Source organism: Martes martes, assembly GCF_963455335.1.
Source record: "Martes martes genome assembly, chromosome: 4".
Classification (NCBI taxonomy): Eukaryota; Metazoa; Chordata; class Mammalia; order Carnivora; family Mustelidae; genus Martes; species Martes martes.
The window spans coordinates 165,249,441-165,272,698 of NC_137891.1; the positions used below are offsets into that span (position 1 = coordinate 165,249,441).

The window sequence follows — 23,258 nt, forward strand, 5'->3', positions numbered from 1 at the left end:
GTACCAGCGTCTCTTCTGCCCCTGGAGTGCAGATCGTTAGATATTTTGAATATCAGCCCTGTCCGGAGGCAGTGCAGCAGGAATTCTGTAGCCGCCTGCAGGGACTCTGTATTTAAAGGTCAAGAGTTAATGTCCATCCCACTGTAGGTTTCTTTTCTCATTCCTTTTCCTTTTGGCCTGGGGGGGGGGGCGCGGGGTGAGGGGAGGTTGCCAGGGGTGGAGGGCAGGGATGAGACTGGGCGGGAGCAGAGATGACAGCCACCTCTCTCACCAGGCGGGCAAGGTTCAAGCGCTCCAACAGCGTGACCGCGGGTGTGCAGGCGGACCTGGAGCTGGAGGGCCTGGCCGGCCTGGCCACAGTGGCCACAGAAGACAAGGCCCTGCAGTTTGGACGCTCCTTCCAGAGGCACGCTTCTGAGCCCCAGCCCGGGCCCCGGGCCCCCACCTACTCAGTCTTCCGCACGGTCCACACGCAGGGCCAGTGGGCCTACCGCGAGGGCTACCCACTGCCGTATGAGCCGCCGGCCACTGATGGGTCGCCAGGCCCTGCCCCTGCCCCCACCCCCGGCCCTGGGTCCAGCCGCCGTGACTCCTGGATGGAGCGCGGCTCACGTAGCCTCCCCGACTCAGGCCGCACGTCCCCTTGCCCGCGGGACGGCGAGTGGTTCATCAAGATGCTGAGGGCGGAGGTGGAGAAGCTGGAGCACTGGTGCCAGCAGATGGAGCGGGAGGCGGAGGACTATGAGCTGCCCGAGGAGAGTGAGTGAGGGGCCCTGCATGCGCGAAGGGATCGTAGCTGGGGCTGCGCGGTGAGCAGTGGAACGGGAGAGCCCTCTGCCTGGGCTTGAGTGTGCGTCCTCGTAGTTTGCTTCTTTGACCTGGATCTTTGTGGGTCCCCCTTGGCCGCAGGGCATGCTGGGAGCTCTTGGAAGGAAGCGGGGAAACAGCTTCAGAAGCCAGGGTGGGACTGGGCAAGTGACCAGGTGGAAGGGCACGGCAGGGCCAAGTCACCCAGCCCATGGAGGTCAAGGGGACTCTGTTCCCATTTCACTGGTGTGGGAGTCCAGGACTGACCCAGGGAGTGGGACCACACTACAAACTGGAGGGCGAGGCAGTGCACAAGGTCAGATCACTGTCTGAGGCCTAGGTGGAGGACATTCTGCCCCAAGACATGGCCCTGGACTGAGGGAGGCCACAGCCCTTCCCTGCAGGTCCATCTGAGGGGAGACGCAGCCATACCTCAGAATCCCTAAGTTGATGGGATAGTGACTAGGAAGATGAGAGTCACGCACAAGAAATTTTCAGTAACTCTTGATGAGTCAAGGAGTCACCTACTGACGAGTGACAAAGTTCCGCCAATGGGTGGTCATTGAGCTGGTGCCTGGGTAAGCCTGGAGGGCCAGGTGGGGGCTGGTTTCCCTCTGTTCCATGACACAGGAGGAAAGAAGGACACAGGAGGATAAGTGCTTACGAAATGGAGGTTGTCTGAAGAAATGCTGGTGTCTGAGGATCCAGCCTTCTTGGTGCCGTGGGATAGGAGCCGCTTGTTAGGGACTTGGGGATGGGATGGGGAAGGGGCTGGAGGGGACAGACGAACAGAGAGTGCCAGATAAGGCAGGGTTGAGTCATTCAGGGCAGACTTCTCAGAGGCTGGGAAATGAGAGGCACCCGTCCTCCTCTGAATCTGCTTCTGCTCCCCAGTCCTGGAGAAGATCCGCAGTGCCGTGGGCAGCACACAGCTTCTCCTGTCCCAGAAGGTTCAGCAGTTCTTCCGGCTGTGTCAGCAAAGCATGGTGAGTGCCCATGAGCTGGAGCCCCCCGGGGGGGTATATGCCTGGAGGTGAGACCAGGTGTTTGTGCCCAAGACAGATCGGCCTGGGTTCTTTCTTGTCTCCCTACCTCCCCCTCCCCCAGACCCCACTCTCCCAGGTTGAGCTTCCTGGTGGGGAGGATGGATGGGGCTTTCTCTGGTCCTGGCTGGGGTGCAGACCTTCCTGACCAGCTGTCTCTCCTCTGTCTCCCTCTATTGAAGGACCCCACTGCGTTCCCCGTGCCCACCTTCCAGGACCTGGCGGGTTTTTGGGACCTCCTGCAGCTCTCTATAGAGGATGTGACCCTCAAGTTCCTGGAGCTACAGCAACTCAAGGCCAACAGCTGGAAACTCCTGGAGCCCAAGGTAGGGGGAGAGTCCCTTCAAGCCAAGAGGCCAGACCCTGGAAAATGCCCTTCTCCACAAAGGGCCTGTGTGGGGAGAGGAAGGGAGCCGAGGGCATTCACGGGCAGCAAAGGCAGTCCTGAATCCATGATGGTGACCGTCTGCTTCTAATAGGACCACACTCGTGGTCACAGCCATCTGCTTGGCCTTGTGCCCATCACTGCCTGAGCTGCCAGAACCCCGAGGTGGCTATAGCTACCTCCCACCAGCTGTAGTCTGAGGGAGCAGAACTAAAGCTTCCAGAAGAGGGGACTGCCCTTAGTTTGGACCTAGGCACGGAGGGGATCTTGGGGTGCCCCTCAGCACTCACCGCATTAGACGTTGTCTTGTGATGAGGCCCAGATGCCCGGTAGCGAACCCCTATTGCCCTGCGTGAGTCGGGGCCGCTGCATTCCTCCCGACGGGAGGGAAATCGCCCACTTCCCACCCAGGTCCCTGGAGGAGCCCGGGAGGAGCGAGCGCTCAAATGCGAGTTGTCGCGAACGGCGCCACCAGGGGGCGCCCGGATTCGTAATTTTTAATGAAAAGTGGATTTTGACCTTGTCCCAGGCACACCTGGGGCTTCGGGCCGCCCTCCGGCGTCGGAGCCGCGCGGTGTCAGCCTCCTGGGGCGGCGGGGGCGCGAGCGGGGGATGGGGGGGTCCCCGCCCGCAGACTGAGCCACCGCCCCCCTCTCCCGGCAGGAGGAGAAGAAGGTCCCTCCGCCGATACCAAAGAAGCCCTCGCGGGGCCGGGGCGTGCCGGTGAAGGAGCGCTCCCTGGACTCGGTGGACCGGCAGCGGCAGGAAGCGCGCAAGCGGCTCCTGGCGGCCAAGCGCGCCGCCTCCTTTCGCCACAGCTCGGCCACCGAGAGTGCCGACAGCATCGAGATCTACATCCCCGAGGCCCAGACCAGGCTGTGACCGGCCCGGCCCGCCCGGCCCGGGCCCGGGCCCGCGGTTTTCTACCCGTACTGTACACCCAGCGTCGAGGTCACTGTGAACGCGGGCCGCCCCGTGCGCCCGCCCCGCCGGCACCGCACGCCCCGGCTCCTCCTGCCCGTCACACTCTCGTGGGTTTTTTACCTTCCTGATCCCACGCGAAGGCGCCCGGGCTGGGCTGGGGGCCGTGCCTCTCCGCCCTGCGCCCCCACCTGGACCCCCTTCTCTCCTGGTCCGACGCTTCGTCCCCACCTCCTCCCCACGGGCACCATCTCTGCCATTACCCCCCACTCCCCACCCCCACGGGCCAGGCCGGGCCGGGTCCCCCATCTGGGCTCTGCGTCCCCTCTCCCCACCCCGCGGGGCTGGGCTTCGTGGGGATCAAGCTTCGTGGCTTTTTATGAAGAATCCCGAACCCCACCTAGGAGCCTGCCCCACCCTCCCAGGGGCTCACCCTCAGCCCTCAGCCCACCGGGCCCAGGGACCACAGTGGCTGGACCAACCCAGGACCAGGGCGCCTGGGCCTCTCCCCTTTCCCAGCTGCTGGGGAGGGGAGATGGGGCTTCCCCTCACCACACCTGTGGCTGTTCCCACATCCCCTTGAGTATCCCAGGAAAAATAAAACGGCAGAACTGCACTCGAGCCGGCTGCTCTCTCCAGAAGGAGTCACCTCTGCCCCGTGTGTGGAAGCCAGGAGTGTGTGTGGGGTGGGTAGGAGAACGGCGGGGGTGGGGGTGGGGTGGGGGTGGGGAGGTGGAGGGTGGGGGATGGAGGGAGGGCAGGCCGGGAGCCACTCTCTCTGTTTGGGAGAGCGTGGTAGCCTGGGCCCGCTGGGGCAAAGGGGATTCGGCCCCCTGGTGGCCGCAGGAGGACCTGAGCCCTCCTGGAGGGACCCAAGGGACGAGGAGGGAAGGGTTTTCTCTCTACCACTCCTAGTTCAGTCCATTTCTCTTTCTGCCCCCCACTGCTCCCAGGCTTCCTCCGGCAACAGGCAGCCCAGAGCCTTGGTGGACCTGCCTGTGCTCCACAAACAGGGAGTGCTGTTATTCTTAGATGCAGATGGATACTGGTTTCCCTTCTCCTAAGGGTCTGGTGTTGCCTCTGCTCCACCCCACCTGATCAGCAGCAGAAACGCTGTTCGATTTAGTGTTATCACCTTTTTTGATAACTCCTCTGGGTGGGCACTTTGGTGGGGGTTCCAAGGGGAGAATGGAGCTTTCCTGGAAAGCTAAGTAACAACCCTGAGCTAGTAGTGCTGGCTAATGTTTTTGGGATGTTTGCTGTGGGCCAGGTGGTGGGGTGGAGGGGGGAGGGCTTTACACGAATGTAGCTCATCCTTAGGACAGGTGAGAAAGCTGCTCAGGAGAGGTTCTGTGAACTGTCCAATGTCACAGGGAGGGCTAGGAGTGGTAGACCAGGTCTGTCTCACGCCAAACCGGGAGCTTTTAGTTCTACAGCTTTCCAAGCCCAGAAGGGTTTGATGGCAGCCCCCACCTGGTCTGGCAACCCCATCCAGTGCTTGGGGTTGATGTGTCACCCTGAGGCAGGAAGAAGAGCCACCCAAGGCTTTGACTGCCCTTCTGGGCCACACTGGACTAGGCCATTCTCATTCATTTATTCAGCAGGCGTTTATCAAGGACCACTGTTGGCACTGGCCAGCACCTGGGAGATGGCCCTGAACAAGTGTAGTTTCTACACTTCTGGCGCTAACAGACAAGTAAACAAGCAGTTACAGAATAAGGGTGAGTGCTGGAAAGAGCTACTGGAGGAGGGCCAGCTCTGGGAAGAATGCTCCAAGATCAGACAACAGTTGTGCAAAGGCCAGGAGGAGAAAGAGCATCAGGAGTGCAGAGGCGTGACCATGCTGGGCTTTTGGGTCAACTTGAGACAGGTGGGCCTGGGTCCTCAGAGCCACGGGGAGCCATGCATGGAAGGGTTTTGAATAGGTTTTTATGGGCCAGTGTGGGAGGCCACCTGAAAAGCAAGAAATCATACACACACACTCATATGAGACCACAGAAGGTGGAGTGAACCCCATGTGATCCAAATTCCCGCAAGTGAGTCAGTTTGGAGCTGCTCTCACACAGATTCCTGGGCCCTGTCCAACACTGGGAATAGACTCTCTGCCCCCAAGTGAGTTTTTAACAGGTGTGCAAGGTGGTTTTGATGGGCAGCCAGGCTTGAGACACTTAGGTTGTATGACCATCCCAGAGTTTCCACTGGAAATGCCCATTTGTCTATTTCCCCTGGACTTGCCAAGGGAGCCTTTAGCTGGGTCACTTCACCTCTCTGAGATTGAGTTTTCCCATCTCTAAAACTGGAACATGGGCACTAGATGGTACTCGGAGCAATCCTTAAAGCCGATATTGTTGTTAACCATCATTGACAGGTGAGAAAACTAAGGCTTCGAGAGTTTAAACAACTTACCCCAAATCACAAAGCCAAGAAGTGGCTGAGTCTGTGTTTAATCTTCTACACTCTACAGCTCTTTATAGGTCTATGTCTTTTCCCAGAATCTGGGCCTGGTTTCCCAGGACCATGAGGTATAAATGGGATGGGAATAGAGGAGCAATGCAACCCTGAACAAGTATAGTTAACATCTTGATACAGACATGACATCTTAATCTCCCCATGTGGGAGTCTCCCCTGGGGAGCCCAGCACCACAGACAAGTGAAGGATTAGGTCCAGTCCCTGTGCTTTTGATTGGTCCCAGCTGGCCAAAGCCAGGCACATAAACAGAATGGCATGTACAGAGGGAGCTTCTCCCAGAGGAGCTGAGGAGACCAGAGGAGGAAACCTCTAGCAGCTGGTTGAGTCTGGGAAATCTTTCTGCAAGAGGGCCTTTTGAACTGGGTCTTGCAGGGTGAGTTAGAGTTTTGCAGCTGAGGAAGAGAGGGAGGACATTCATTTCAGGCAAAGGCATCAGCTTGGGCAAATGCACGGTAGGGTATGTGTGTGTAGGATTGTGGGAGGAGCAGAGACTGGAGGGAGGTGACAGGCTTGGTTGGGGTGGAGAGGGTTTAGAGGAGATGCGGCCAGAAGGGACCCATGGGAAGAGAGAGGGTTTAAGCTGGAGATTTCATTTTTTAAAAAAGATTTTATTTACTTATTTGAGAGAAAGAGAGAGAGAGAGATCAAGCATGCACAAACAGGGGGAGTAGGAGACGGAGAAGCAGGCTCCCCATGGAGCAGGGAGGCCAACACAGGGCTCAATCCCAGGACCCTGGGATTATGACCTGAACTGAAGGTCAACACTTAACCTACCAAATCACCCAGGTTCCCTGGAAATTTCATGGTTTTATGTAAGTTTTTGAAAAACCTCTTTGGCTAAGAATGGAAATGGACTGGAGAGAGCAGTGGAAGGTGGAAGAAGACCATTGAGGGAGTCGCTAAGGTCGTTCACGTAAGAGATGAGTGATGAAGAACTTGAGAGACATTCAGGAGAGACAAGTGCTCTGAGCTGAGTTTGGGGAATAGTGCAAAGATGAGATTTTGAAAATGTTAGTTAGGGTTTTGGCTTAGTGAATAAGTAAAACCATAAGTGAACATAGGACATTGCAGAAGGATGAATCAATTTGGGGAATACTAAACATACCAGTGACCATTTGTTGAACACTCAGGAGGCGCCAAGTACCATGCCAAGCTTTTAATACACATTAGGTCACTAGGACTCAGAACCACCCTTGGGGACAGGTACTCTCATTACATTTGTTTAAACGAAGAGTGTAAACAGCCTTTCTGAGATTAGCAGGCAGCAGGGGCAGGATTTGAACCCACTTTTGATTCCTAGGTCTGTGCTCTCAAGCCCCACTCCATTCTGCCTGACCAAACTACTAGCCCTCACTTGAGACTCAGCTCAAGGGCAGGTTCCTCTGGTGAGCCCTCCCTGATTCTTCTTGGGTTTCTCCTCTGCGAGATCTATGCATGCTTCTGTTGTCACGTTTCTCAAACTCCCTTGGCAGTTTGTAGAGCCCTCTGCTTCCCCAGCAGTTGCTTCGAGAACTCCTGAAGACAGGGGTGGTTCTAGTCATTTTTGCATCCCCAGTGTCTAACACGTGTCCATTGGCTGGCTGAATGCTAATTGTTTGGGCAATTGTGTTCCCTTCTCTTTTCTACACATTCATTTAGTGAACAAGTTCTGCTAGTAATAGTCTCTTACATATTTCTCTGTGCTGTTCCTTTCTATCTCCGCTGCCAGAGCTTAGCACTGACCTCTTTGAGATCATAGAAGAAGGGCATCTAACGTGTGATGGAGTCTAGGAGGCTTCCTCTGGAGGTATCCCTTAAGCTTGAAAAATGAGCCAGAGCTATTTTGGTAAAGAAAGGCACTCCAGGTAGATGAAAACGCATAATAAATGAAGGCACAGAGGTGTGAAACAGTCTGCATGGGGGACTATGAGGGGTTTAGCCTGTGTTACTAAAGATAAAGAAATATGCTTGGCTGAGACTTGTGGAACAGAGGTGAGAAGGCAGAGCTAGTGGGGGCATTATTTCTCTATACAGTTGACCCCTGAACAATGACAGCGCTAAGGGTACCCACCCCCCAAACAGTGGAAAATCCATGTATAACTTTGACACCCCCCAAACTTAACTACTAATAGCCTACTGTTGACCAGATTCCTTCCTGATAACATAAACAGTTGATTAACACATATTACGTATGTTATATGTATCATTCACTGTATTCCTACAATAAAATAAACTGGAGAAAAGAAAATATTATTAAGAAAATCATAACGAAGAGATAATATATTTCTAGTACCATTCTGCATTTATTGGAAAAAAAAAAAACAACCCACGTGTAAGTGGATCCACACAGTTTTAAGCCCCTGTTTTTCAGAGGTCAACTGTACCTGATGAAATAGATGTCTGTACAGGGCATAGTGGGGACACAGGGGGAGTGAATACTTGTATCTGAGGGGTAAGGCAAGACTTAGGTTTCACTATATTTCAGTTCTTTGTATACTGACACCAGAACCATTTTATTTCCTGTGGCTATGTACCTGGCGCAGCACTTAACTTGCATTATCTCATCAAACCCTCACAACATCCTGTGAAGTAGGTGTTATTACCTTTATGCATCAGAGGGCAAGGCGGCTCTGGCCGATTAATAGTGTTCCCAAGGTCACGTGGCTAGAAAACTAACCTAGATTGAAGAGTTCTTAGAGTTCTAGACTATATCCTGTTAAGGAGATCTTCTTGGAATCAACGAACGTGTCTTTTATTTTTGTGTGTCCAGACCTAGGTCTTAGAGACGACCAATAAACATCAGTTTAATAAATGAATGGATGACCTTCCACTTTTCTCCACGTGCTGACGTCATTGGGAAACCCTCCAAGCCACGAGGGGGCGCTGTACCCATCTCCGCGCAGCGGAGTCCGCTGCGGACCCTCAGCTTCCTCCGGTCCTTTGACTGGAGCTCAGCCAATCGGCGCGCTCGGAGAGAGCTGGCGCCGGTGGGCGGGGTCCCGGGGCCCGGCCCCGCGGGCCGCTGGGAGGGGCGACGTCGGTGCTTCCTGCGAGCGAGCTAGCGAGAAGGCGGGCGGAGGGCGGGGGCAGGACCGTGGAGTGCGGGCTGCGGCGCAGGTGAGCACGAGGTCCCAGCGGGCAGTTCCCTTTCCGCGAGCGGCCGCCGGGGCCGCCCGTTGTCAGGTGACGGCTCCTGGCAGTGAGTGACCTCTGAGTTAGGGAAGGGTGTCGGCTCCGGCCCTGGCTGGGCCTGACATCTTCCCAGGGCTCGGGGGCCGAGTCTGGGCGCCCAGCCGACCCCCGGCGGCCAGCGCTTCTCGGGCTCAGGCACGGGGGTGAGAACGGACGCTGCCGAGGCCACGAGGGTGGTGAGACACGGGCAGGGGACCGGGAACCCAGAGGAGGGAGAAGGCCAGATACTTGGGACTCGGACCTCAGTTGCGCTCCCATCCCTGGTCCGGGCTCGAGTGACGGTCAGGGCCAGTCCTTCCACCCTGTCAGGTCTCTGCCCCTCGGACTGCGGCTTCGGGTCTCATTGGGTTTCATGGGCGCCCGCACAAGGGCAGGTTTCCTAGCAACCCACTTGACCTTTACCGGACACTCAGGCTTCCTCTGTGCCGGGTTGGAAAGAAGACGTTCGAGTATTTGCGGGACGCTTTTGCCGCCTTCATTTTGATACCCTGGGGATGACTTGTTAGGGAGTGTTTAGCTTCTTGCATCAGCAATGTAGCCTGCTGTATTCCTGCCGCCTTGTGAGGGCGAGGGGTTGGGCGTCTGCTGAAGTTTTACACTGGTGCGTTGTTAGAGCTGTCATTCATTCGCTTAACAAACTTTTCTGGGAGCACTTTATGGCAGGCAGGGCAGGAAGGTGGGGGATGGATAGGTCACAGTGAGGGCCATAGAGACATGGTCGTTGCCCTTTTGGAGCTTCAGTGTTTGGAGAAATGCAGACAGGTGGGGTAGGCCTCCAGCATAATGTCTGACAAGGAGAAAGTGGTTCTAACTGTTGAATAAATGAATGCATTGACTTATTTGGGAATGATTAGAATGTGGGCGGGACATCAGAGAGAGCCCTTTGCTGCATGTGGGAGATGCTGTGAATTATGGACTCATGTTTGGTTTGTTTTACAACAAATTGGGGATCTGAATGGAGGATTGCTGTTTAGGGTACATATTTACTTATGCATAGCTTGCATAAAAGGTAGAAAAGAAAATGAAGTATTAGGTTTGAGGTTCTTCAGGGGTGTTTCTTTTAACATCGTCTGAGTCCTATAATCTCACATATCTCTGAGTAATCTTAGAGTTTGCCAAAAGGGAGACTCTTCCATATAGTGACATGCCAAGTTGATGGAAAAAAATTGCAGGAAGCACTCCCCAGGTCCAGTATTTGGACAGAAACAGTACACCTATCTGCAGTGTGTTCTTGCCACTAGAAAGAGCACAAGCGTTGAAGTTTGGAGAGGCCTCGGTTCAGAAGCAGTGGTTCTGTCACTTCTAGTGATCTTGGACAAGTTCACATAATGTCCCCGAGCCTTTGTGGCCTTAGATGCAAACCTGGGCTAATAAGTCCTACCTCATAGAGGTGTTGTTAAGATCAGGTGACGACCAGCGGGTGACTTGTCCAGCATAGGCCTGGTGCTGAGACAAAGGACCCAGAGCTGCTACAAGCTTTTCCCTGATAATGGTCCATGATAGTCTTGGGTCCACAGAATGCTGGGATTTCTCCGAAGAGAACTGGAACCAAAGAAAGAGAGAGCATCATTCTATTCTTGGTGAGATTTCAGTTGTACACTTTAGAGATAGCCAAGTGGAGAAACACCTACATAGGTGCAAATGGAGTGAGTGATCTTTTGTTTGAGACTTTGGGGCAAGTTACTTAACCCTCTGATAATACCATCTACCTCATAGAGTGGACATGAGGGTAAAAGGAGATACTATATTTAAAGTGCTTAGCCCAAGGACTGGCACATAGGTGCTCAGTAAATGGTAGCTATCATTATTATGATAATGTGAGTAATCTTTTTTTTTATTTAAAGAGACTTTATTTATTAGTGAGCAAGAGAGAGCAAGTAGGGGGAAGAATAGAAGGAGAGGAACAAGCAGACTCTACTCTGAGCGTGGAGCTGGGCTCAGGACTCGATCCAACAACCTTGAGATCATGACCTGAGCTGAAATCAAGAGTCAGAGGCTTAACTAACTGAGCCACCCAGGTGGCCCATGAATTATCTTTGATAACTGTTAATGGTAATAGTCTTGAGACTAAATGGCCATTACAGTGAACCAGTTTGTGTGTTTCTGTGGTTTTTTTTTGGTGTTGTCTTCATTTCAGGGTGCTCCAGGGCCATTCCACTCTCCCCTGCACCCCGCCATGGCTTTTACAATGCGTGTGTGTGTGTGTGTGTGTGTGTGCTTTAAAACAGAATAATGCAAGGCCTATCATGTTCAGAGTATGTATAATGTGTTGGTGATATATTTAGGAGTTTATCATGCAAATATGAGGGTATGGGTTTGGTTGGAGGGAATGTATTTTGAAAGGGGTTTGGACAGCAGTTTTGCAAAGCGTAGGTATGTCTCATTTTTAGAAAGATCAAGTTCAGAATAGGAAAAAATAATTATCTAAAATCCAGAATGGTTGAGTAATGGATTAGGGCTTTGGCCATTTAAATATGCTCCTTATTCTTTGTGTGAGGCAAAGGAACTACTTCTCATTATCTGGGAGCCAGGAGAGTCACAGTGGGACTATACACAGTGGGAAAAGTGTGGCTGGCACTGTTCGTAGAGAAATTGCTTAGAGCAGAGGAAAGCTCTTTTCCATTCCTGAAATGTCAGTAAAGTGTGGAGGGACGGACTGGGGCTAGTCACTGGCTTGAATCTTTGTTAGGTAAGTTCAGAGGTTCCCTTGTGGGGAACACTGTCAAACATGGTTGCATAATGGTCAATGAGTATAGTACATAAAATAGAGATTCTTGCCCTCTTAACAATCATGTCTTTCAGAATTTTCTAGATTGTTTTGGGGCCCTAACTGTTGCCTAAGCAAGATATCCTCTTGCATGACTATGTGGTGGATGCTCAGTCAGTTGTGCCAGGCTGCCTAGTGAAAGGAGAGCCCTGGTGGGTTGTCCGTATTCGGTGGGAAGGGGGATGCTGGTTTCTCCCTAATGCTGCCTTGTGCTCTTCTGCAGATGTCATGTGGCCTGTGCTTTGGACCGTGGTGCGTACCTATGCTCCCTATGTCACATTTCCTGTGGCCTTTGTGGTCGGGGCTGTGGGTTACCACCTGGAATGGTTCATCCGGGGAAAGGATCCCCAGCCTGTGGAGGAGGAGAAGAGCATCTCTGAGCGCCGGGAGGACCGCAAGCTGGATGAACTGCTAGGCAAGGACCATACCCAGGTGGTGAGCCTTAAGGACAAGCTGGAATTTGCCCCTAAAGCTGTCCTGAACAGAAACCGCCCGGAGAAGAATTAACGAAGGACACAGAGCCCTATGGGTCCTTGTGTGGGCCATGACTGGCCCTGCCATCATGTCTACCCTGCTCCAGAACCCACATGGGATTTGCTGTGTTGCTCATTCTTGCCCCTCCCATACCACCCAGCCCCGCACACACCAGCCCCTCTTCTGCTGCCAGGCGGACACGCGAACAGCTGAGGGGCCAGGGAAGAGGAGGGCCCTTGAGGGTTCTGGCCTGAAGGCTGCATGTGTTGTATGGTGGCCGAAACTGCTCAGGCTTCTGCGCTTCTGGGCGCACTGCGGGGAGGAGTGTCATGAAATGAATGATGGCTGTCTGTTTCTTTGGGGAGGTACTTTGGCCTCAAGTGGGAGTGGCTGGGGTTGGCGTGCTGCCTTAGGAGGGATGCCTACATGCCTAGGTCCAGTGTACACTGGGAAGAATTCAAAAAGCTACCTGACTCCCTTCACTAGTTTGCCCTCTTCTTGTACGCATTCTTCCTGAAATCCTGTCCTGTCAGCTCAGGAATGAGACTCCCCGGGGAGAAAAGCCTTTTACTGTCCTTGGAAGCCCAGGCTGTTTACCTTGGGACAGGTGAATTTGCTTGAAAACAGTCACCCCCCTCCCCATCACTGTATGGTACAAAACTTCATTAAAGTTGCACCTGACAACCATATTGATCTAATCCGATCTTCCAGATGGTGTTGGAGTCTCCTTAGGAGTTATGCAAGTGCAGGCATCTCAGGGTTGGATAACATTGACCTTTAACCAAGGGCTTTGGGGCCCAGGCACTGAGTCCTGGAGGTGCAGGTTTCCAGGAGCTTTTTTGTCATGATGAGATGAGGTTTATAGGACCTTTAAAAATGTGAATTCAGTGTAGACCAGGGAGCTTAACAGTTGCTATCAAAATGTTCAACTATACACAGACATACATTTTCTCCTGTAAAAGTAATATATATACATGAAAGAACATTTGGTAGATATTGAAAAAATGGTTGCCCCTACTCCAGGGCTCCAGTACGACTAAAAAGGTAGCATTTTGTTACCTTTCACTAATTCTTGGCATCGTTTTTAAATTTTTTAAAAAATATTTTTATTTATTTGAGAGAGAGCACGCAAATGAGAGAGTGCACAAACAGGGGAGGGGTAGAGGAAGAGAGAAGCAGCCTCCCTGCTGAGCAGAGACCTTGACTTGGGGCTCAATCCCAGGACCCTGGGTCCATGACCTGAGCCGAAGGGAGACGCTAAACCAACTGAGCCACCTGGATGCCCTGTTATTTTAAGATTCTTATCATTACTGTCCCTTTCATTTTATATATTTTTTTACATAGTGTTTTATATTGCAATCATTTTTCTGTCTTATCACATGGTCTTCATAATCGTAGTTGTTTTTAATAGCTGCATAATTGCCCATGAAGTGGGAATAAAGCATAGTTTGTTTTTAATAATTTCCCAGTTGCTGGACACTTGGGTTGTTTTTGATTGTTAAGTAGTGTAAGTATCACAATGACTGTCTTTTATAAGGCTTCTCCTGCATTTGGGAGTAAATGGCAGGACCATTAAATGGCATTTTGGATGAAGTGGGATGAGCAGTTTCAAGGTTCTAAATGTCTTTCCTGCATGGCTGCAGGGGTTTATACTAAATGCTGCCGCTTAAGATGTTACTGGAGCTGTTGGAAGGGCAGTGAGAGCAGAGGGCAGGAAGAGGCATGAGGACCTGTTGTCTCGTGAAGTCCACTGACATTTAACCTAAGTGAGGAGAAGGAAGGAAGGAACGTATGGTGAAGAATGCACAATCTTTAAAAACGGGGGAGGGTGTCTGTCCTGCTTCTCTTATCTCAGGATCTGAGGCCTGATGGTGTTAACAGGCGGGCGAAGGTGGGAAGCCTGAACAGGTAGAGATGCGAGCTGTGGAGTGGGAGGAGCTGGGAAGATGTGGAAGGTGGTAGCCAGAGAGGAGGAGAGAGTAAGTCGCTAGTGGCTCCTCCTCCGTCCCTGAGGCTAGTGGGCAGGCCGAAATGAGCTGCTGTTGCTTTTAGGGAATAAATCTGATGGGGATTGGAGGGGACGAGCGTGCCCCGCTGAGTAAGGATGAGATTTCTGGTTCTGAAGGGATGTGCCAAGCTCAGCTGGGTTAGTCACTGGCTGGTGGGCGGGCCTCAGTGACAGCCCAGTGCTGCCCCCCTGTGGCCTTTCTGAGCATGAAGAAGCCTGGCATTGCTTCCCTGGGCTTCAGGAGGAGTAACGACGACATGCCCACAGGGGTCAGTCGGGTGACTTCAGTGAGCAGGCCAGGCCGGGAACTAGATGGACAGGCCTGCCTAAAGAGGATGGTGGCCATATGGCCTTTTCCAATGTATGCTGTTTGCCCAGTGATGCTAAAATTTCCAGTTTTTTTCCTAAAAGATGCTGGAAATTTAGATTTTTGTGCATTTTTTTTGAAACTTGATTTTTAAGTGTTGGCATTTTATTTTGTTTCTTTTTAAATTCTAAGCATGCTCACATACCCATGGCGTTAATTTGACCCAAGGGCTGCTGATTTTATGACTTCCCAAATTGGCCTGTCCCTCCAGTGAATTCAGAGGTATCCATTTTTTTCCCCCAATAATCTAACAACTTGTGGCAAATATTAGGGCCCAGGAGTGGTTTCTCTTGAAACACTTCTGGGTATCATGCACGTGTGTTGTTTAATATCTGTTTAAGCAGAACACTGGGGGACAGAAAACCTACAGAAACGGCAGCAGCAGAGTTTTCCCACAGCCTGAGACTTTTCTGGACTCGCAGATATTTCAGAGGAAGCCTGTCACGGCTGCTGTGCCTCCTCCCAGGGCCTGGCCATGGGAGCCCCATCTTTGGAAACCCAAGTTGTTCCCTTCCAGCCATCTCACTTTATGCCCCCTTTTAAGTAATTTCATTTCCTAGGGCTTGCCCTCACTGAATCTCTTCCTCTGGCAAGTCTATTAATATCTGCAGCTGGGTCTCTCTTTCCCACGGCCGCCTGGGACCTGCTGCCACTTGGGGGGGGGGGGCGTGGACATGGTGCGTGATTTCTTTCCTCTGCTTGGGAGACTTTGGGTAGCAGAGTTTCTGAGGATGTGGGCAAAGGCAGGCTGAGGTTGTTGGGATGCCCCAGGGTACTGGTTTTCTTCCATGCTTGCTGATTCACCTTGGAGGCATGTGTCCCATTGTTGGGCTGGCCCAACAGTCACAATTCACTGAAACACATTAGTGAGTAGAGGCGCTGGGTGCTTTTTGCTTGGTGCCCCCACCCCTTGGGTGTTTTCCCGGCCCAGTGATGGTGGCGGCTTTAGAGTGGGGTTATCCTGTCTGAGCTGGGTAGGATTCACTTCTCTCCCCCTCAGCCGCCCAGTGTCTGGTGCTTTTCCACTCTCTCTAGAGCCTTTCCTGTGCCTGTTGCTGTGTTAGCACAAGTCAGCTGGGCAGCTGCCAGGATAAGCCTGCCAGGGAGCCCTTTGACTCTTGTCGGCCTCCCAGGGTTCCAAGCTGCTGGGGCTGGTGGCCGGGTGAAACGCTCTGGCATGGGCCTCCCTGGAGCTGCCTGGGAGCTGGGCAGCAGACATGGAACAGCTCCTGTCTTGCTCCCTTTTCCTTTTCCATGTTGGTGTGGTTGCCTGTGCACTAGCAGAGTGGCAAGCGAGGCTGTGGGGCAGAGGAAAATAGAGTGTGCTCTGCAGTCTGGCAGACCAGAGTTACGAATGCTGCCTCAAGGACTAGCTGACTCTGGGCCAGTCACTTAGCCTTTCTGAGCCTCACTGTCCTCATCTGTCAAATGGGCATATGAATACCTATTTTCTGCTGGGTCTTAGCAAGTCTAAGGTAAATTATGTGAGGTTTTTAGCAGAGTCCATGGCAACCAGTAGGTGTCGATGTTAGCTGCTTTCATTTGACTATAGGAAAAGCCTCCACTTCCTGCAGTAGTGGCGTGTATCCTTGTGATCCTGGTGAAGTGGGGATCCGGAGGCAGGAGCAGCCTTGGCTGGGAGATTGATGATGGGGACCCTCATGGGCCTGGCGCAGTGGAGGGGTGCTTAGGAAAACTTTACAGAAAGGACCATGTTGCGTAAGGACCCAGCTGGCCAGACCTGTGTTGCTTAGTAGGCATTCCACTGGTGCTGTCTGCAGGGTCAGAGACAGAAAGTGGGGAGCAGAATGTCCAGGAGTCATGGATCAGAAGCGCAGGTAGAGGAAAGAGCCATGGATTTGGGGGCAAGGAAACTGGGTGACCTGGGACATGACCTTTCACTTCTGGCCTTGGCTTCTCTGCCTGCAAACTGGGGATGTGAATGTGTTCCCTGCTGGTGGTGTAAAAAGAGGGGGAAACCACCTCCGAGAGTTTTGGAATGTGCGAGTGCTAGGCTCTAGCCCAATGAAGCCTCACTGTGCATCGGGGTGGTAGCCAGTCTGGGTAATGAAATCGAAATAAATGCTCTTTACTTCCTTTTCTGTCCACAGTCTCTCCAAGTATCTGCTAAAAAGCAGTCTTTGGTATATCAGCTTTTAAGAAAAAAGAGTATTTGGATGGCTGTCCCATATTGTACGATGGGTCTGCAGATAGCTCTGTAATCGAGTATGTGACTGGGAGAAGTCCCTTTGTTTCTCCGAGCGTCCTCTGTGGAGTGGGGTTAGTTCTGTCTCCCTCACGGAGCTGGGACGATCGAGGGGATGTTTGGAAAACACCCAGCATGGTGTTTGGTGTGGAGCCTATCCCCCCTGTCCTGTTTCTCAGGCTATCTGTGACTCCCCTGTCCCCTTGGGGGTTCCCTCACCAGCCTGTGGCCACCCTCCTCTGCCTGGCCCATCTCTCCTGTCCCTGCATCAGGGCCTCATTATCTTGCCTCAACGTTCAGTCTCTCCCTGGAAACTCTTCCTGTTCCTGCTGGCATCTTCTTTCTCCAGTACATCTTTGATGAGGTCACTGCTTGAAGACCTCCATGGCTCCTTTCGGCCTCTTGCCCCAGCCTCCCTCCCCTCATCCCCGGGACAGAAGCCAACCTTTACCTCTTCCTGAATGCATCGTGCTTATTCAAACCTGGGTGCCTCCACATGCACCATGCCTTGTGCCTCCTTGGCTCTTTGGCGAACTACTGTTACGCTCTAAGATTTGTCAGGTGTAGGTCCCTACCCGCTTTCCGAAGCAGGGGCTGACCCTGCCTTCCTGATTCTCCAGCCCTGGGGTCATGCTACTGTGGCATTTATGACAAGGCACTGTAACAGGTGTGTGTCTGTCCCCCACCTCCACCCCCACCCAAGACTGTGAGTTCCTCCAGGGCAGGGGCCTCATCTTAGTCACCTCTCTGCCCCTTGCAGAGGGCCTGGCACAGAGTCCTTTCAAATCAATGTGGAGTGAATGCAGAGGTCCCCGAGTTTGATTTGGGGTTGGAGCACGTACTGGGGCTGGGCGTGGAGAAGAGCCCCTTTGGAAGACAGGGAGCAGGGCTGCCCACAGCCTTGAGCTCATGGCAGCAGTGTTCTGCTGTGTCTTCGCCTGCCCCACAGCTGGTAATAAGCTAAACCTGAAGAGACCTCTGGCTTAAATTTCCCAGGGGAAGAGGGGCTTGGGCAGAGGGCAGGTTTTCCCCATTGGGTGGGACCTGGCCCGGTAGAGCCCATGATGAATTTGACCCTGATGACTCTGTAGTGGGGAACAATGTCCTCAGGAAAGCATTCAGGAAACCCTTCGTGTAGTAGTGATCAAAGCTCTGCGGCAGCTCAGCAGGGTGGATGGGACGCTCCAAGGAGCCAGCAGGGCCCTGGGTCGGAGCCCAGGGAATCACTTAATGCCCTTCCCAGGTGGGGCGCTCCCTCAGCCTCCGCAGAACCGTGGGCCAGTCTGGGGGGACACGGAAATCCTGGGGAGGCCTGGGAATGCCTGGGAGTCTGAGGGAGCCCCTGCTTCTGGAGTGTCCCCGCTTCATCTGCCTTTATCCCTTAGGCCTGGGGGTGGGGGTGGGTGGGCTGATCGGCGAGGCGCCCTTTAGCTTCCTCGTTTCACCTCACAGCTGATGCAAACCTTCCTGTGTTCACAGGAGGCCCTTTTCATTTGTCCCTCATCCCCAAGGACTTCAGTCAGAAGGGAGAAGAGCACTGGTTCTCCTAATGCTAACAAAGGGCATCGGAGGCTCCAAGCGGGAAATGGCTCACCCCAGATAACACCAGGAATTCTTGGCAGAGCTGGGCTTGTAGCCACCCTGTGCCCCCTCCCCTTCCCAGTTTACGTATTGTCATCACACCAGACTGAGGTCAGCTGGCTTGCAGACCGTTTGACTTGATGAGGGAAGCACTCTTTGAGTGCCTGCTGGCCAGAGGGCACAGATCGGGTGCAGCTCGGGCCCTCCCTCTGCGGGCTGCTCCGGGGACTTAGCTGGGATGGAGGCTGCCACCTGCCTCGCCCACCCCTTCCCGTACATACGCAGCCCAAAGATAAACCTTTAGGGGTAGTGCTGCCTCTTTGATGCTCTCCAGACTGTTTTCCCCACGTGCAGGAGGGTAGGAGGTCACAGTCTTTCCCACAGATGGAGCCCTGTGTGTTTATAGTTGGAGCAGTTGATGACAAGGTGGATTGTTTATCTCTGTGGTCCCTAAACTCCTGTCCTTGGCTGGCTCTCATCCCCCTGACTGTGCTGGGGACTCCGTGGGCTCAGAGCCTGGCCCTCCCCTTCCCCTTCCTCTCCAAGAAACGCAGCTCTGCAGTTAGGCTGTTTGGGTTCAAAGCCCACTACTGCCCCCTATAGCTCTGAGGCCTCTGCCAAGCCGCTTGGCTCCTCGGGTTCAGTCCCACGTGTCAGATGGGCTAATGCGAGACTTGGCTCAGAGGGGTTATTGTGAAGACTAAGGGACAATATGCAAGGCGTTTGGAACCGAGACTCATTGATGGTCAGCACTCAGGGAAAGGTGGCTATTTTGGTTGGTAGTTTTTACGTTCCACGCAGGTATTCTTGCCTCAAGACCCTGTTCTCTTTCTGGGCTGAAAGAGGGAGTGCCCGAGGGTAGAGGGGAAATGGGTGCAGAGAGGGCTGGCAGGAGGCTGGGGCGTCCTGGTCCTCAGCCCTTCCGCCCTCCGGCTTTGCCCTTTGATACTTCTTTGCTCCCTGCCGCCCTCACCTGCCAGTCCCCTCCGCGCTGCCTTGGCATCTCAGCACCCACGGCTCTGGTTGGGTCCCCGATCCCTACACAGCCCTGCCTTGGGTGGCCCACCAATTGGCCTGCAGGCAGATGGAGGTTTCTGGAGGAGGCTGTAGAAGCTGGGCATCCGAGGGGTAGGGCCGAGCTGAAGGGCTGCTGAGGTTATTGTGGCTCTCAGAGGGGCAGCCCTGCCAGAGCCCTCCTCCTGCTCCCCCAGCCCAGGGGAGGCTCTTAGTTTGCAAGGGCTGCTGCCCTCCTCCTGCTCCTCCAGCCCAGGGGAGGCTCTTAGTTTGCAAGGGCTGCTGCAATGCCATACCACAGGCTAGGTGGCTTCAACAACAAACATTACCCTCCTCTCAGTTCTCGGGGCTGGAAGTCTGAGATCAGGTGCGGTCTCTCTCCTTGACTTGGGGATAGCTGCCCACTTAATACCTTCACATGGTGGTCCCTCTGGGTCCATGACAACTCCTTGGTGTCTTTTGTGTCCAAGTCTCCTATTCTTAGAAAGACAATAGTCAGGTTGGATTAGGGCCCACTCTCATGGCCTCATCTAATTTAATCACCTCGTTAAAGGCCTTATCTCCGAATATAGTCACAGTATGAGGTAGTGGGGGTCACGGCTTTAACATAGGAGTTTTGCAGGAACACAATTGAGCCTGTAACAGGAGAGTAGGGCAGGGGTGGGAAGAGGCTGCCTTGGCCACAGCAGAGAGCCTTGGGCAGTGGGTACCCAGCCCCTTGAGGTGGGGGCCCACTGGTTTCTGGCACTGCCCTGGTCCTGGGGTGAAGCTGGTGCTGCCCCCCCCTCCTCTCCCTAAGGGGCCTTAGGGTAGGAACTATACGCCTGAGGCCGGAAGACTCTGCAAGCTGATTATCCCTGTGGTCTCTGGGGTGAAGGAACAGTCAGCGGGCCCCAGGCATGGGTCCTGTCCTTCCCCTGCCTTATCAGAGCCTGGACGCCCTTCCGCCTCCAGGCAGCCGCTCCAGGCCTGGCCATGGCCCCAGGCTCTCCCAGTGGGGGCTGGCTTTGCGGGGATAACTCAGCCGCCCTTGTTTTAGCTGAGCTCTGCAACTCACAGCAGTACCGTTTCAGGTTGGGAGTGGTAGAAAGGCACCAAGAATCCGAGTATCGTTTCTATTATTTTTCCAGAAGATATACCTGCCTGATTGGGTAGGTTCATGCTGATATTCTCATGTAGACTTTTTCCTTTGAGCTCAGGTGTTTTTTTGATAAAAGCAGAGCAGGGTGGGAAAATGACTCAGATGTTTGCTGGGATTCAGAATTGGTCACAGATAATAGGCCAACACCTTGCCTTGGTCTAGAGCCCACCTCTGTGTCACTTTTCATGCAGCCCCATTAGGTAGACTAGCGAACATTTTAGGGGTCTCTGATGGTACGATGCCTTTCCCCAGCTGTTGGTATGTCCCTCCGGGCTCCATGGCCCTGGGGCTCAGGTGGGCAGAGCCAGCAGTGCGGGCAGGGGTAACAGGATGCTTTAGGACAGGCTGTTAGCCACCTCCTGCCAGCTAATTCCATGAGTCCCAGGATTGCGATGTTCCTGGCTTCTTGGAGAAGAGCGAGCTGATAGGCACCCTGTTTCTCCTGCGGACCTCTTTGATCTCAGGCATCCAAGGCAGACAAATCCCAGCCAGGAAAAGGGAGACAAGCTTACTTGCTGCGCTGCAGGCGAAGCATCTTGGTTGGGCTGGATGCTTTACCGCATCTCACTTAATCCTCCCAAGCGGCCTGCAGGGGTTGTCTCCATGGAAGGATGTTGGAATCTGAGACTCAGAGGCCAAACTACCCTCTAAGTCACAGCTGGAGAAGGTGGTGGCACTTAAGACCAGGTCTGCTGGCTTCCGAGTTCTTTTCTACCCCAGGGAGGCTGGCTGTCCCTCTTGATTTCACTGTGCCCTTGGCCTTTTTTCCCCAGAGACAGGAGGGGGCAGGGTGGAGGGGGGAAATTGGTGCGAGCTTTCTCCCCTCCTTTTCATCCCCAGAGACCTCTTTGTTCTCCCCATTCCTGGACACTGCGGGCCTGGGACTCCTCAGCGGCTGAGCTGCAGCTCTCAGGTCTCCAGTGGCCAGGCGGGAATAAATGGGTTGTCACCCTTTGACCTGTCCTGCCTCCCCGCTGCAGCCCCCACCACCCAGGCAACCACAATGGCCTGAGGCTGATTCAGTGCCTCCTTTATTGACAGTGGAAAACAATACTCAGGGGCAGGATCCTGGCAGGGTGGGTACAGCCCCCTGCCCGCCCTAGAGTTGCTTCACCAGTGCCAGGAAGCTGGGGAAGGACTTTCAGTGTTGGGGATATGGGGTGCAAGTCCTAAGAGGATATGTGAGGGGAGGGGATAAATGGTACCCTCCCAGTTGCCCGAGACCTCAACCTATCTCCCAGTGCCAAGCAAGGCCAGGGTGGTACGGCTCCTCCTCTCAGCTGGGTGACCTGGGGCCAGTGGCTTAACTTCTCTGTGCCCTTGTCTTGAGCATGAGGCTCTACCATCAGTGTCACCAGGTAACAGAGGGAAAAGCTCTTTACTTGCTGCCTGACTCCACAGAAGTTGCTCAATTGCGTTGGCTCCTAGTTGCCCCAGTCTTGCTCTCCCTCATCAGCCTCTGTGGGGAGCCAAGGTGCATGGGGAGGCAGACCCTGGGAAAGGCTTTTCTTGAGTCTAGCTGGAGCCTGGAGGGAGAGGAGGCCTCCCCACTCTCTTGCTGCGCTGGGCTTTTTGAGACACAGAGGAAGCCAAAGTCATCGTGACCGTCCACTCTGGGAAGAGAAGGTCGAAATGACTGAAGGAACATTTGTTAGCCTGTCGAAGGTTATCGTTCAGAGTAGAGCTGTGTTCGGTGTGCACCAGAGGAATGTGAGGAGACATGGGAAAGCCTTTCCCAGCAGAGGCCTGAGATCCTGGAATTGGGGGTGGGGGCTGTTATTGAAGAAGGCCACGCAATCTTTAAAAATAGGTCATTTTGTTCTGCCTGGGCTTGGGTGGGGTTTGGCCGGGAGGTGGAGGAACTGGTCAGAGACCAGCAGGGAATTGACCCTTGCATCAGAAATGAGGTGAGATGGGTACCTTTCTTCGGGGTTGGGGGTTGAATCCTGCCCGGGCCAGCGGGGGCAGGCAGGGAAGCCCCGCCAATGCCTCTGCTCTCAGTCCTGCCGAGCTGTATTTTCGGAGACAGCACAGGAAGTGGGCCTTCACAATGTCAGGATACAGGAAGCTATCGGACTATTGAAGGCCACTTCCTGTGAGCTGGTCATTCACATACATTTGTCACCGGCTATCAGGCCTTGTGGGCCCTGCCATTGTCTGGAGGGGCTGCAAAAGCCGGGGGGCCGCCAGCGAAGGCTCTTGGACACAGAATGCACTATTGTGCTGAACTGGCAGCACCCCATGGGGTGGGGAGGAAAGCGGTGGGTAAGAAGGGGACGCCTGCCTCTCATTGTCACTGACTGCACAATGGGGTTGGGGGCTGGGGTCTGCCCCTGTTCATGGGAGCCTGAACTTTGGAGAAGGGATGCCTGCAGCAGGAGCCTGGCTTCGGGCCCAGTGCTGGGCAGAGTGGGAGAGAAGTTGAGGCCCTTTATTAGCTGGGGTACGTTTTCCAAATCTCTGCCAAGAGCCAGTGGGATCTAAAACAGGCTGGGAGTCAGGCAGACCTAGATTTTGAAGTCAGACTCTGCCACTGTCACCTGTGTGACTTTGGGCAGGTTGCCTCGCCTGTCTGAGCCTCAAGCCTGCTCCTATAAACCAAGAATTGTCGTCACTACCTTGTATGGGTAATTAGACGGTCTGCTGAGGTTCTTAGCTTGGTGCCTGGCACGAAGTGAGATGTCTAAGAAATGTTAGTTCCTTCTCCACCCTCATCTCCTTCCCTTCCAGCTCACTTCTGACCCCGCTGTCTGGCCCAGCCGCGAGTGAGCGAATCAGCATGGGCAGGGGGAGGTGGAGAGGGATTTTAATATCAGCCCAGACAAAGCAGAGCTCTACCTTCCCCTATGCCAAGAATATCAAATCCACTGTTAATTATCTGCACTAATGGACGACACAGAAGC

The 23,258-nt window shown here is 53.7% G+C and overlaps 2 protein-coding genes across 5 annotated transcripts in view; both read left to right on the forward strand.

Moving 5' to 3' along the window:
- The window catches only part of DLGAP3 (DLG associated protein 3), a gene marked incomplete at its 5' end in the record, with an annotated part of 39,456 nt that extends 35,685 nt beyond the window's left edge, over window positions 1-3,771 (forward strand). The window contains 4 exons of one of the 2 annotated variants that reach the window (XM_080800747.1): window positions 275-759; window positions 1,702-1,793; window positions 2,033-2,176; window positions 2,899-3,771. In XM_080800747.1, coding sequence (XP_080656873.1) covers window positions 275-759; window positions 1,702-1,793; window positions 2,033-2,176; window positions 2,899-3,117 — 940 coding nt within the window. In that variant the 3' untranslated portion in view covers window positions 3,118-3,771. The remainder of the gene's footprint in view (window positions 1-274; window positions 760-1,701; window positions 1,794-2,032; window positions 2,177-2,898) is intronic. The other variant, XM_080800748.1, reaches the window with a different exon arrangement.
- A 4,836-nt stretch (window positions 3,772-8,607) lies between these two features.
- On the forward strand, window positions 8,608-12,725 carry SMIM12 (small integral membrane protein 12). 3 transcript variants are annotated; one of them, XM_080799890.1, is made up of 2 exons: window positions 8,608-8,722; window positions 11,788-12,725. In XM_080799890.1, exon 2 carries the CDS (start codon window positions 11,793-11,795, stop codon window positions 12,069-12,071), a length of 279 nt encoding a protein of 92 aa, XP_080656016.1. In that variant the 5' UTR covers window positions 8,608-8,722; window positions 11,788-11,792; the 3' UTR covers window positions 12,072-12,725. The 3 variants fall into 3 exon arrangements, with proteins under 3 accessions (XP_080656016.1, XP_080656015.1, XP_080656017.1); XM_080799889.1 differs by lacking the exon at window positions 8,608-8,722 and adding an exon at window positions 8,764-8,973; XM_080799891.1 differs by lacking the exon at window positions 8,608-8,722 and adding an exon at window positions 8,764-8,940.
- Window positions 12,726-23,258: the final 10,533 nt, after the last annotated feature.

Bases quoted from the DNA above. Each gene is read 5' to 3' on its own strand.
- SMIM12 (XM_080799890.1), top strand. From the start codon at position 11,793: ATGTGGCCTGTGCTTTGGACCGTGGTGCGTACCTATGCTCCCTATGTC.